A 12,538-nucleotide genomic window follows, 5' to 3' on the forward strand; every position below is an offset into this window, starting at 1 on the left:
AGGTATCTTAAGTGCATTTGGTTTCAGACCACAGTCTGAAACTGCGGTGTGGTGCTCAGCACCTAGCAGAGTCGAGTCCTCAGCCAGCAGCGCAGCTTCAGCCAGTGTGTGCAACTGGGGGGAGCTACTGTTTCATGGACAATAAAGAAATCTGTGGGGTCCAGATCCTGTCTGACTTCCAAGTTCGAAGCCAGACTTCTCTGTTTCCATTTCCAATATGTACAACCCCACAAAAAGGCATCTTGCAGATTCCCCCTGAAAGTCACCAGTGCCCAACACTAGAAATGTTAATCAAGGAACATGCTGTGGATGAAATTGTCATCAGTAGTTTTCTAGCACATCAAGGGTGTCGTTGGTACCTGAAAACTGAATGAATGAGCTGCCTTGGCAGGGGCTGGAAGCACAGCAGGGTGGTGCAGGGGCCAAGGAGAAGCACCACTGGGTGGCTCTGCGCTGACTTCTGCTGCTTCCACCGGAGTGAAATTACCCCAGGCAGTTCCCAGGTGGCTCAGGCTGTGATTGCGTCCCTGCAGATGGGACATATGGTTTTTGAATGAGTCTCCAGCTAGTACCCCACTTACTGCACATTGAGTCTCACTGCAAAATGGTGTCAGAGCACACAAACTGGATTGGCTTTTGCTGAGGCTAAAGGAGGAATTTTTATTTCAGCATCACGCCTAGTGGGCACCAGCCACCTGTAGGGGCTCAGGCCTCGAGACCAGTCCTGAGTGGATCCTCCCTGAAAAGGGCTGCTGCAGCTCTTGGCTTCACGGTCCCAGCTGTTTCACCACACAGATCTTCTCCTATTGTGCCTCATTAGCATTACCCATCTTTGCTTTTCCTGAGGTCTTTAAGTTGGTAGGAGGTCTCAGAAAATGTCTCACACAGTCCAAGGGTGTGAGGGCAGTACTGGTTACCTTCTTTTAAATCACAGAGGAATCACAGAATAGGCTGGGTTGGAAGGGACCTCTTAAGATCATCTAGCCCAACCCCCCTGCAATGAGCAAGGACATCTACCACTAGGTCACGTTGCTCAGAGCCCTGTCCAACCTGACCTTGAATGTTTCCAGGGATGGGGAATCTACCACCTCTCTGGGCAACCTGTTCCAGTGTTTCACCACCCTCTTCATAAAAAATTTCTTCCTGATATCCAGGCTGAACCTACCGTCTTCTAGTTTCAGACGATTACCCCTTGTCCTGTCACAACAGGCCCTGCTAAAAAGTTTGTCCTCCTCTTTCTTATAAGCCCCCTTTAAGTACTGAAAGCCCACAATAAGGTCCCTCTGGAGCCTTTTCTTCTCTGGGCTAAACAACCCCAACTCTCTCAGCTTTTCCTTACAGGAGAGGTGTTCCATCCCTCTGATCATTTTTGTACTCAGGACCTTCAGATTATGAGACTGAAGCATTTCACATAGCCTTGACACCTCCCAAAGATGTGCGAGCCTTAAATATATTCCTGTCCAGTTCCAGGCCTCTTCAGAAAGTAGGTAACTATGTACCGCCTTTCAGAAAAGACACGCCTGCCGTTATTTTGCAGATGAGAAAAAGCCAAGAAAGTCCTCCTTGTGGCCCTCCCATTGCCTGCCTGCTTGCCCATGAGGTCAGATTTAGGCATTTGTTTTCCTCCTGAGCCTGCAACTGCCTGATGCCTGCAAGAGCACCATGCACGGCTGATGGGCTTGACTGCCTCAGCTACGGGACAAGAAGTACTGTGTAGAAAGAAATGCAAAACGTATCGGGGTAGCAACACACTGCTTAGGATACCTGCTTAGGGATATGACAGCTTTTGGCCTCTCTTTCGGTCTGGTTTTATATTTGGTGCACATTTCCAGAGAGCAAGGATCAGAGCTTATTGCTCCCTGTGCCTCTTAGCTACAGAATGAGTGTTGTTTGTATGTTTTTCCTCCACAGTCCTGTAGAAGAGCTATAAAAAAGGCTCCCACCTAGTTTAGGAGCTAGGGCACTCTCTAAGCTTCTGATAGTTTAGAAGACAGGGCACTGTCCTGGCAGAAGGAAGGCTGACCACTTTCAAGCTGAGGAAGATGCCATCGCTTCAATTTCCTGAGTGAGTACTTCAAGCTCACCCATAAGAAGGAAGGACAAGTGGGATGAATGGGGGGACCACACTATTGCACCATTCACTTCTCTATCTCTACCCATGTGTTAAGAGGGAAGAAAGGATCTTGCTTGCTTCTTTCCAAGAAATGCACTTTCAAACAATGGAGGGCACGTGGCTGGTACTAGATAATTCTCTGCACTTGGATAGGGGTGAGGTAGTTGTATGGGATCTTGCTTCAAGTTGCCTTTGTCCTTAAAGTTCTCCCAACCTTGCTGGGTCAGCCTACTCAGCTGCCTGTTTTGAAATACATCCTGTGCTTGCCAGTGTGCTTTCCGGGGGCAGGCATCTCTCAGGGGTCTGTTTAGCATCGCAACAACTGATTTTTGAACACTTAGGTTAACCATTGATCCCCTCTCCTGATTCCCACAAGCATCACCTGTAACTTCATGTCTGCAGGAGCGTCAGTGCCCAAGGACTGTGTAGAAGGAAGAAGGGTTCAAGAAGCATAGCTCCAGAGGCTGAGTTTAGCTTACAAAGCTGATCTTACTCACACACCATCGAAGAAGTGCAGAGTGCAAGCAAGGGAGATTTTACCTTGAAAACTGAATTCCCTTTTGTGAAGACTCTTGTGCAAGGAGACGCTCCACCTGACTAGAGACCTGTGGTCCACCCTCTTTAAGCCCTGCATGGCCAGTCTGCTGTGCTTTGCTGTCACAGGGAGGGGTCTGCAGGGAAGGGGAGAAGTGGCAAGGCAGGGGAGGGCACCGTGTGACATTGCTTTACTTCTGGGAACCACCGGTTTTGCAGCTCGGTGCATTGACTTCAAGGAAGAAAGGGTCAGATGAATTGGGAATTTAAAAAATAAAATAAAATCACAGCATGTCTTAAACAAAAAATATATATATTATTCACAATCTCCAGGAATAATTTATGGCTAACAGAATGTAGTGTGTTATTTTCTTACCCATTGCTTTATATGTGGATGGATTCTTAAAACTGAAACCATTTACATATTTTTAAAATAAGTCTTAATTAGGAGGAAAATTGGATCATCTGAACTTCTCTGAAGCAGGTAAAGTAAAACACTTTTTATTTCAAGAAATATTGCTTCTAGACTTTCCCGAAGCCAGAATTGTTCTATAAAAGTATCACAGAAATATTATACAAGATTTAAAAACACAGTCTGTATCCTAGTAACTTAAAACCTATGTACAAACAGCATCATTCATGACCATAAATATGTTTTTCTACCAATCAGCCCATGACACATACATCAGATAAAGAGCTAGTAATTTTAACATATATACAGAGTCCATCAAAATGACCGCTTCCTAAAATTATTAAAATCCTTCTAAAAGAATCTCCGTTTTAAAAAGTTTCAACTTAAAATACAATGCAATGAATGTAAGTTTAACCTGCAGTTCTTGCAATAGCCACAAAACACTCACTACACTAAATAACATGTAACAGATAGGAAATACCCATGAATTGGACACTGTGGAATTACATCTGTTTGAGGTAATTCTCTTTCGTTATTGTTGTGCTAATTATTTGGAAATTTATAAAAAAGCAAGGGAAGATGTTAAGTTTCGAGTAATACAGATTTTCAAAGTCATTTTTGTATTATATTTTATAAAATTTAATGTTTGGTAAAGTTCAAGAAAAAATTTAGAATACAACAACAAAAATTATCTAAACTACTATTTTTTACCTCATGTGCCTTTTTTATCTAAAATAATGTAAATCTAACATGATTTTATCGTTCCCTTTGATGCCTGTTTAAAACAAAAAGAATTTAAGTCTCAAAATGATAATGATGCTTTCAAGATACTGTTCAGCAAAGTAAAAATCAGATGTGGTGACAAAAGCATACATGTATTGATGTAAACCTTTCTACCAGTATTAGCAAAAAAAAAAAAAAGTCAAAAAACCTCGTGGATTTTTAATACTGACAATATCAACATATAAGGAAACAATCCATTTAAACAAATCCTCCTACAGTTAACAAAGATTAGCCATACCTTTCTGAAAGTAAATTTAATTAAATCAAAGTAACAAAAACATGCAATATTTTTGCTAAAACAATATTCAAGGAGTCTGTTTCCACAATCTATTCCGTTTACCTCTTTCCTGTCAATCTGTTTATTGGTTTCATAATTACAGGAGACAATGAGCAAACTCAGAACACGTAAGGTATGAGATTCATAAACAGTATGGCATACAGATTTTAAAAGTGCATTTTACTTAAAAGTGTGACATTAGGAATTTCCAGTGGTTAAAATAATTTATGCAAAAGACGTTATGCAGACAGATTGGGTGGACTGAAACATTCTTCATGATGGGATCATTTGAAAATATAGAAAGGAACTTGAACATCCTAGTCAAAGAAATAATTTTTAGCTTTTGGAGAATGTGCTACTGCATTTGAAAGTTAACACTGTTTGTTTTCACTAAAAAGTGGAAATCTTGCTTCTCAGAGAGGAGAATTACAGTGAAAGTACGTGCGTGTGAATAAAACAAATGCACAGACAAATACTGGACTGGGCTCAATTTAGCTGCAAAAGGTATCTACAATAAACATGGAATGTTTGTTGTCGTGATTACCTTGATTAATTTGCTAATAAGAAGAAGGAGAACTTATTTAATGGTTTACCACTTGATCAGTCCAAGGAGAGTGGAGATGAGGCACTGCCTTCTACATTTAGGATTTGTGAATTTTCACCTGCAAGACTCTGTTCTGTTTTTTTCAAGAAAGTTCCTGTTTTCTGGGTACCGACAGACGAATCCCTAATGGACACCTTTACAGCCTGATGAACGATGGGTTCATCGGACCTCATGGGAAGATATATTTGATCTTCAAATATATTTTCCACAGCATCACTGTCCTGATGAGTGTCTTTTTGAGAAATACTAATGGGTTGTAGCATGAAACTATGCCGGGACTCCAACTCTATTAAACCGTTTCCACTGAAATCCATACCAAAATGGTCCGATTCTTTATCTTCCATCTGTTTTTCAGCTTGATGATTATTTCTCCAGTGTGCGTCATTCAAACTGTTTTTCTCAGGAATATCGTTTAATTCAAGTTTCCCCTCCTGACTTAAATTCTCCGTGCTCAAAGTGAGGGCTGCAAAGTCTGTTGGCACCATAAGCTGCAACTCCTCTGTGGGCAGGCCACTCGATTCTTCAGCAGAAGTCATTTCCACCAAGGTAAATAGCGTGGATGATTCATCCCCGCCCCTGTTGCTCTGAGCAGTGTTAGCCTTGTCTGGTTTATTTTGCTGGTAGTAACTGTTCAGCAGTGCAAACATTCTATCTACATCCTTCAAGTAATTAGTCCAGTCAGCCAGACTAAGTCTATAGTTGTCTCTGTAGTCATATACACTTTCATTCACACTGTACAAGTCTTCCAGTCCTTGCCAGTCGATGTCTCCAGTGAAACTGGGCAGGTTAGCCTTCCCATCCATCCCATAATTGTCCTCTGTTGAAAGAAAGAATAAAGCGTAATGGTGAACACCAGCTTAAAACTGCAGACAAAGCTTACATATGTGTTTCTACTCCAGTTTGCTTGAAAGCACCACTATTCGTAACACATGTAAGACGTTCCACACCTTCTGTCGTCATATCAGTGATTCTGGCCTCAGGTGTGTTCACAGCTCCAGCTGAACGCACAGCAAGAAGCTCCCTGTCTTCTGCTACATCCTTGGGCTGAGTTAAACAGAGCAAAATCTCATCTAATGGGGCTTTGTGATGACAGTCAGAGATAATCTTTCCTCTGATATTCAATACGTGAATAATCCATTCGCCTTTCCTGAACACTCCACCAAAATATGGAATAAAAGAACAAGGGTTAAGTATAAAAGATGGGACTATCTCTGAAAGCCAATAGTGACCTGAACTTCAACAACACCCACAGGAATTTGGTGTCTGGGTAGCTCGAGACATATGGTCTACAAACCAGCCTGCCACATTTTATTTAATAAATGATAGCCAAAGGTAGTGTTTTATTTACTTTGTGAACATCGATTTTAATTTACGTGGAGCAATTAGGAGAAATAAAAACTATAAAATCTTGGTGTGAATTAATTTATAGGACTGCACCACTCTGTAAAATAGTGTTAACATATACAGATATAGAACCTCCTAAAGGTTTTCTATATTTTTTATTAAAAAAAAGCTTTCAAAGAAAATGTCTAACGGTTTTATCAAATAGTAAGTTTGAATGAGCGGTAAACATAGGAGTTTAAAAGTAGCAATGGAACTTCATTTTATGTTAATCAGAGCCAGAAATGGCAAAGACGTGAAGGAAAATCTATTTCCAAAAGATTTTTATAAGTCACTGCAGTGACTATAGTGACCCAGATTATCAAAAGTAACGTGAAATTTTAAATTTTTTAATGCTGAACACCAGTGTTGAATTTAATTCACTATGTAGACTGTGTTCAATCCAAAGATGTTATCAACAAAGTGGACTACAAGGAAAAATTGATCAGGTAATGCAAAAGTCTGTCAGGAAAAGTGGCAAATTTGTCCTTACAAATGGTGTTGTAGGCAATATTTAGTAATTGGTTCACTGAGATGGCTTTTTCTCTCGCTGAAAACTGTACAGGCATGTAGGCCAGTAGTAATTACTTTGGAAGTTCAAATGGCTATGGTCCAACAGTGTGAACTGACCACAAACAGTTATCTGTATTGTGCCCTTCATCCCTACAGTGGGTTATTGGCATCTCCATTAATTTGTTTGCATTCTAATGCAATCTTTCTTGCTGTTCAAGTAAAAAAGAAGATAAAACTTGTATCTATCATAGCTTATATTAGCTGCTTCTTTACTAGCTTGGGATTTTCACAGTGGAAAGAAGTTCTCCAATACTTAGTCCATCATATGGAAAGTCAGAAAAATGTCATTATGGTCAGAAAAAAACCTTGAGATTTTCTTATGATAAGGGGCCTTATTCTGTTCCCACCAAAGGCACACCACTTTCTTTAGTTAGAAACACCTGAATCTTTGATCTTAGCTGGTATTTGTTTGCTTAATACTGCAGCTGTAAATATTTCACAATGTAAAATTTAAATATCTTTTTTTTTTTTAAAGCAAGTTCTAGAAATATTTTTTTTCAAGCACTTGGCAAACTCCCTGTCATAGGAAGCAACACAAGCTTTTTGGATTTGGTAGGACAGCTATGACAGAGTGTCTTCCTTCTTTCTTTTCCTGAAGTAGAGAAGAGAAATTAAATCATGGCATGATCACATCTTCATAAGTCAAATTATGGATAATTTGTTTCCTGAAATAAAAAATAATTAAATACTGCAGAGGTTTCAAGAAAGAAGTCTTATGATTCCAGTTCTTAGAGGTTTAAAGGGGCCTAGAAAACATCATAGGAAGGGATGCATTTTTGAGGAATTTAGTCACCAAACCCTCTAAGATACTAACCACACTGCAAATGCGACAATATTTAAATTTTGCTCTGTTGTTATTTGAATTAATAGATTCATATATTTTTTCTTTGCCATATCAGAGCCTGTGTAGGAGAACAAACAGTCAGGGGCCAAAGCGGTTTGGTATGTGACGGCAGAAGCTGAAACTGGAGTGCTGCCCTTTGACCAGTAACAGGTTTGGAGATGGACCAGTGCAGTGGGGGTAAAGCAGGGGCCAGAAAGGTGCCCTTGGCCCGGAGGAGCCTCTCCTGCCTGTCCCAGGCAGTGGGACAAGGGATTGCGCTGGGCAAGCTGGGGTGGCAGCGTGGGCAGAGGGGAGGTCTGGGGACCTGCAAAGGGGAGCAGGGTTTCTCATGAGCCTCAGCAGTGGGGCAATGGGTCTGTGCTGCAGAGAAGTAAGATCAGCAAGCAGTTTGCTGTATTCCCACAAAATAGCTCAAAGAATGTCAGAGCTACACGGCCTTTCGTGCTAGGTCTGTTTTCCCCTCTAAATGTGGCACTGTTTCTGCAGTCTCAGAGGAGTTTCACAGCTGGAAAGGCACTGGGAATTTTCCGTGATCTTCATGTCAAGTAGAAAAAAGTAACTTGTTTAAACACATGGGACAGAGGTAGCTTGTATTCATACACGTTAAACAAACAGGAAGGCACAGTCTTAAGGTCCTAGAGCTGACCATGTGTTCATCGGCTAAGCAAGTCACCTCACAGCTTAATTCCACAATTTAGCAGTAAGTGTGAAAAGTTTCCCACTGAAATTGAAGTATACAAGGGGAAGGAGAGAGAAAATAAAAGGTTTTCCCCTGTAAGAAATCTCATTACAAATAGGTGTGAAATGGGAAAGTGCAGACGAGTTGCATTTGAGTAACAGCATGGCAGTGGTTTCCTCAATCATTATTTTGGAATCTCTCAGCTATGTCATAAACCCCAAAGAGAGAAAAGTTGTTGCTAGCTGTTCACAGTAACACATCTTCCAATTTTTTAGAATCAAGAATTAGCTAAGCTTCGCTCTCCAATTATCACACCCTGAAGTCCCATGATGCCATCCGTGGCTGCGTTGTCTCAAAACTAATAAGGGATTTGGATATCTCTCCACTGAGACTAATGACAAGTAGGTACAGTCATCTCCGTGGCGGCTTTGAAAAACCTCAGACAAGCAGGGGAGGAGAGAGGAGCATGCAGTTCCCACAACGCGTTATCATCCTTGTCTCAGAGTCGTGTTCTGTCCATCAAAGCACACAGGTGACACCAGTTCTCTCCTGCTGAAGCTCTCTCCCTATGTGTTAAGCAAACAATGCTATACTGACTGTTTCCATACCAGCCTGTTGTCCCAATATTGTACTTGCAACACCCAAAGTGCTGTACTAACTCAGGAGGTTTTGAACTGGAAACAGGTCTGAGTGAACAAACTACATGGTCTGAAGGAAGCCTAAGGGGTAGCTCAGATGACTTAGCAGCGTGGAGCTTTTCCTTTCTTACTCTGTTGGTTCCTCTGCAGGCATCAAGAAAAGGATACTCAAAGACATCATTTTAATGATTCCGAAGAAATGTTTTCTGTTCATTTAAATTTTTTTTGTTTTAGAAAAAAACCCCACCAATTTCCACCAGGATGGGGCTTGGACCAAAACATTGAACTCGAGCATCTGCGTATACTAAGAAACTGGGTGGCTGGAGTGTAACAGCACGGAGCAATGTCACTTGCTTATACTGTACCTGCTATTTATCTCAGTAACGGGATGTTACTGACTTGGTATCAGGAGTTAAAAAGTTTTCATTGCTAAACAGTGTAGCAAGATATAATTTAAAGATTAATCCTGTGTTCTCTACAATTTTATGCAATCCTACAATTAAAAAATGCCATTTCTGTAGGATCTGTAGTTAAAATGAGGAAGCTTACAAGGATTTCTTTTAATGAAAGACTTGAAAGCATAATTACAGGGATTACTTTCTATCATTGTAGTAACCAGTTCCCACCAGGCTGTAACGAGCAATGTAAATACCTGGGATATAACCAAACAAAAGCTAATAATTTTCCTGGATCCCAAAACTACTCAAGTGAGAAAATACAAAATCGGCTGCAAGGAAAAATTAGCTGCTTAAACTGGAGATCTATAAGACATTTAAATACATATTCTTAATTGTTCCCTGGCTGCTGGAAGCTAAGGACAAGGTTCTTTTCAGAAGACCCTGTGAAAAAAGGTTTTCTGTGGGCTTGTATACTCCTTGGACCCAGTTTACATCTCAGGCAAAGAACGTATATCAGGAGCTACTCCACCGAAGTGCTTGAGTTGAAAATGTATAAAACTACCATGAGAAGATATTAAGTCTTAATACGACACTTGATAGAATTCTTCCAGTCAGTTTTTTTCCCCTGAGTACAAGTATTGCCCACTGAACAGCATGGGCAGCGCTGTTCAGACCTGAGTTTTTTCAGTCTCTGCAGGTTTTTCCTTTATGTTTGACAGGTTCCTGCACCAGGAGGAGGAACTGGGCTCTGCGTCATAAACACGTAGGTATGATAAATACACCTGCAAACAGATCAATATACTTGCAGACAGCAGTCTTTTATGTATTGCTCAGGTTCAAGCATCAGGTATAAAAAAACCCCTTGCCTGGCGCCCTTCCTCAGCTCACATATTACAACCTTTCTAAGAAATTTCGTTTCATGTGTGTGCGATCTGGTCTGAAAACATCGGCCCTCCGGCCCAAAGGAGCCTCACCTTTGTGCTACGCTTACTGAACTGTCTCCCGCTGACTTTGAGCACATGCTGCTCACATTGAGCACTGCTTTTGCTTAAAGCAGCATCTGTCAATGTTTCCTAAAGCCAGTGAGAAGGTTTTACTTTCCTTCCATAGGTTTGATTAGGCTTTTTGGATACATATACACCTCAGAAAATGAACTTTTTATGCACATTTGTTATACATTTACAAAGCAGCTCTGTAGGCTTCCTAAATAAAACCAGGAAAAAACCCCAACCCATTCAAAATCCACCCAGCAAGAGGAAAACAACCCAAAAAAGGTGATTCTTTTTGTGTCATTTTCCCTGTGTAAACATCTAAGAAATACAGGCATGAAGTATGAGCCATATGAAGTCTTGCTATGACAATGAGCTATGTTAAATGCAGAATGGTAGAGCTGAAAAACAATGGCCAAATTCAGTGTAAAGTAGTTAGAAAATGCATGCGTCGAAAGCTATGCTGTGTGCAACATGGCAGGATACAGACATTAGTTGAAATGGACTGGAGTCATGCAATTATTTGGAAAGAAGCTGCTGAGGAGAATAAAAAAGTGTGGATACCTGTGTGGATCATAGCTTCCTCCATCTTTATTTCCTGATATAGGAAAATACAAGAGTAACTTTTGTTAGTGTTTAGAACTTTTAAAACCATTCACAATGTAGTTTTCCATGCACAGCATCTACTTCCTAAAAAGAAATGTACTGTGTTAAATAAAGACAGAGCTGCAGTCCAACAAAGATTTCCTGGAAGTTTTATATAAAAGAACTGAAAAACCCCAGTTTTTCAAAAATAATGAAACCCCCAAATAATTAGATAATGTAAAAAAGAGAAACATTTGTAGCCGAAGAAAGAGATACAAAGGTGCAACACCACAAACTACGTAGAAGGGAATATTCCTGAAAAAAAAATCACAAGATTCAATCAACCAAATTTGTGTGCAATGAATTCCGGAGTTATGAAATATAAATAACAGCTATTTTTGTACTCAAAGACTCTTGTAAAGAAATACTGCTTTCCCGAAAATGGAGGAGACTACTGCTGATTAGAAGTTTGCAATGTTAAGTCTCAGTTGTGGTGTAGAGCCTGAGGTTGTTCACATAGGCAGACAGCAATTGGAATAAAGACAGGATTTAACACCTCACTTGCTACCGAGAGGCAAAACCTAACCAAATAAACCCTGCAACAGAGAAAAGAGTTATGACTGTGGAGATCTGCAGATGTTTCTTATTGATTAGCTCAAATAACATGATAAACTTTTGAGCATTTCTGTCAAATGTTGTTGTTTGCTGTCAATATCTGTCCAGAATAACCGGTGCAAACTTGCAAGAAGCTTCCTGCTGGTTGCGTTCATGTGGCTGTGCAGGATGGTGTATATGTGGATCATTCCAAACTGTTCCAAACAACACTCACGAAAGCAACACTTCATGGATACAATTAGTACTTAAGCAGATAAAAAGAAGGGAATAAAATGGAAATAAACACTTTTATTTTTCTTGTACCTGTTTCAAGTCCCTTTGGCTTTGGATTGCACTGCTTATAGCCTTGACAACTTCGCAGTTCCATTAGCTGTACGTGTAATTGATTCAAAATGCCTCTTTCCACTGTATGTACTGTATTCGTCAGCTGAGAAGAAGAGGAATGGAGGGAAAAAATACTTGTTAACAGAAATAAAAAAGCCCTAGAGGAGTCCGGTGAACAATATTTTATAACAGGGAACAGGGTTTACCTGATAAGGATCAGTGTTCATATCAAAATATTCCAAGAAGCCAGTGGCAAACTCACAAAAGAGGAAATTGTGGGTGTCATTAACTGTTCGCAAACACCAGTAAGTGTTGTTATTTGAGCTTGTGCAAGCACAGAAAGAGCCCACTGTAATTAAAGAAATAAGTTATTAGTTTTCAGTGGAAAATAATCTGCTTGTTTCTTTTGCTAGTGAAATTTCTACAGATCTTCATGTACTTAAATTCTAGACCAAATTAAAAAAAAAGATCTGTTTGAATAATGTTAGATTCTCATTTAAAACAGAATAAATGTTGCTAACATAGTTTTCACAAACATACAGTTAAAGAAAGCAGAAGATAGTGAATCCTGTAGTTAATGAGGCATATTCCGTTCCGAGTTAGATATTATTTATTGGGATTGAGCAGAATTCAGACTTTAAAAAACAACAGCACGGATCCTGATCCTTGAGATTTGTATACAACAAGATTCATTGGAACTGCTTACTGTATACAAAGGTACCATTTCCCCCAACAGTAACCTAGCACAGCCTCCGAGATGTAAGTATGAGAGAAAATGGCAGAAATGTAA

The 12,538-nt window shown here is 40.1% G+C and overlaps 1 protein-coding gene across 8 annotated transcripts in view; it reads right to left on the reverse strand.

The window, feature by feature from the left end:
- Positions 1-2,981: 2,981 nt before the first annotated feature.
- The window catches only part of SULF1 (sulfatase 1), a 126,548-nt gene continuing 116,991 nt past the window's right edge, over positions 2,982-12,538 (reverse strand). For 5 of the 8 annotated variants that reach the window (XM_075416027.1, XM_075416025.1, XM_075416022.1 and 2 more), the window contains 3 exons: positions 11,955-12,097; positions 11,728-11,851; positions 10,716-10,822 (listed from right to left, as the gene is read on the reverse strand). In XM_075416027.1, coding sequence (XP_075272142.1) covers positions 10,716-10,822; positions 11,728-11,851; positions 11,955-12,097 — 374 coding nt within the window. Of the gene's footprint in view, positions 5,541-10,715; positions 10,823-11,727; positions 11,852-11,954; positions 12,098-12,538 lie in introns of those variants that run through there. The other 3 variants (XM_009940498.2, XM_075416028.1, XM_075416029.1) reach the window with 2 other exon arrangements.

The sequence above is a fragment of the Opisthocomus hoazin genome, chromosome 3 (genome assembly GCF_030867145.1).
Source record: "Opisthocomus hoazin isolate bOpiHoa1 chromosome 3, bOpiHoa1.hap1, whole genome shotgun sequence".
Taxonomy (NCBI): Eukaryota; Metazoa; Chordata; class Aves; order Opisthocomiformes; family Opisthocomidae; genus Opisthocomus; species Opisthocomus hoazin.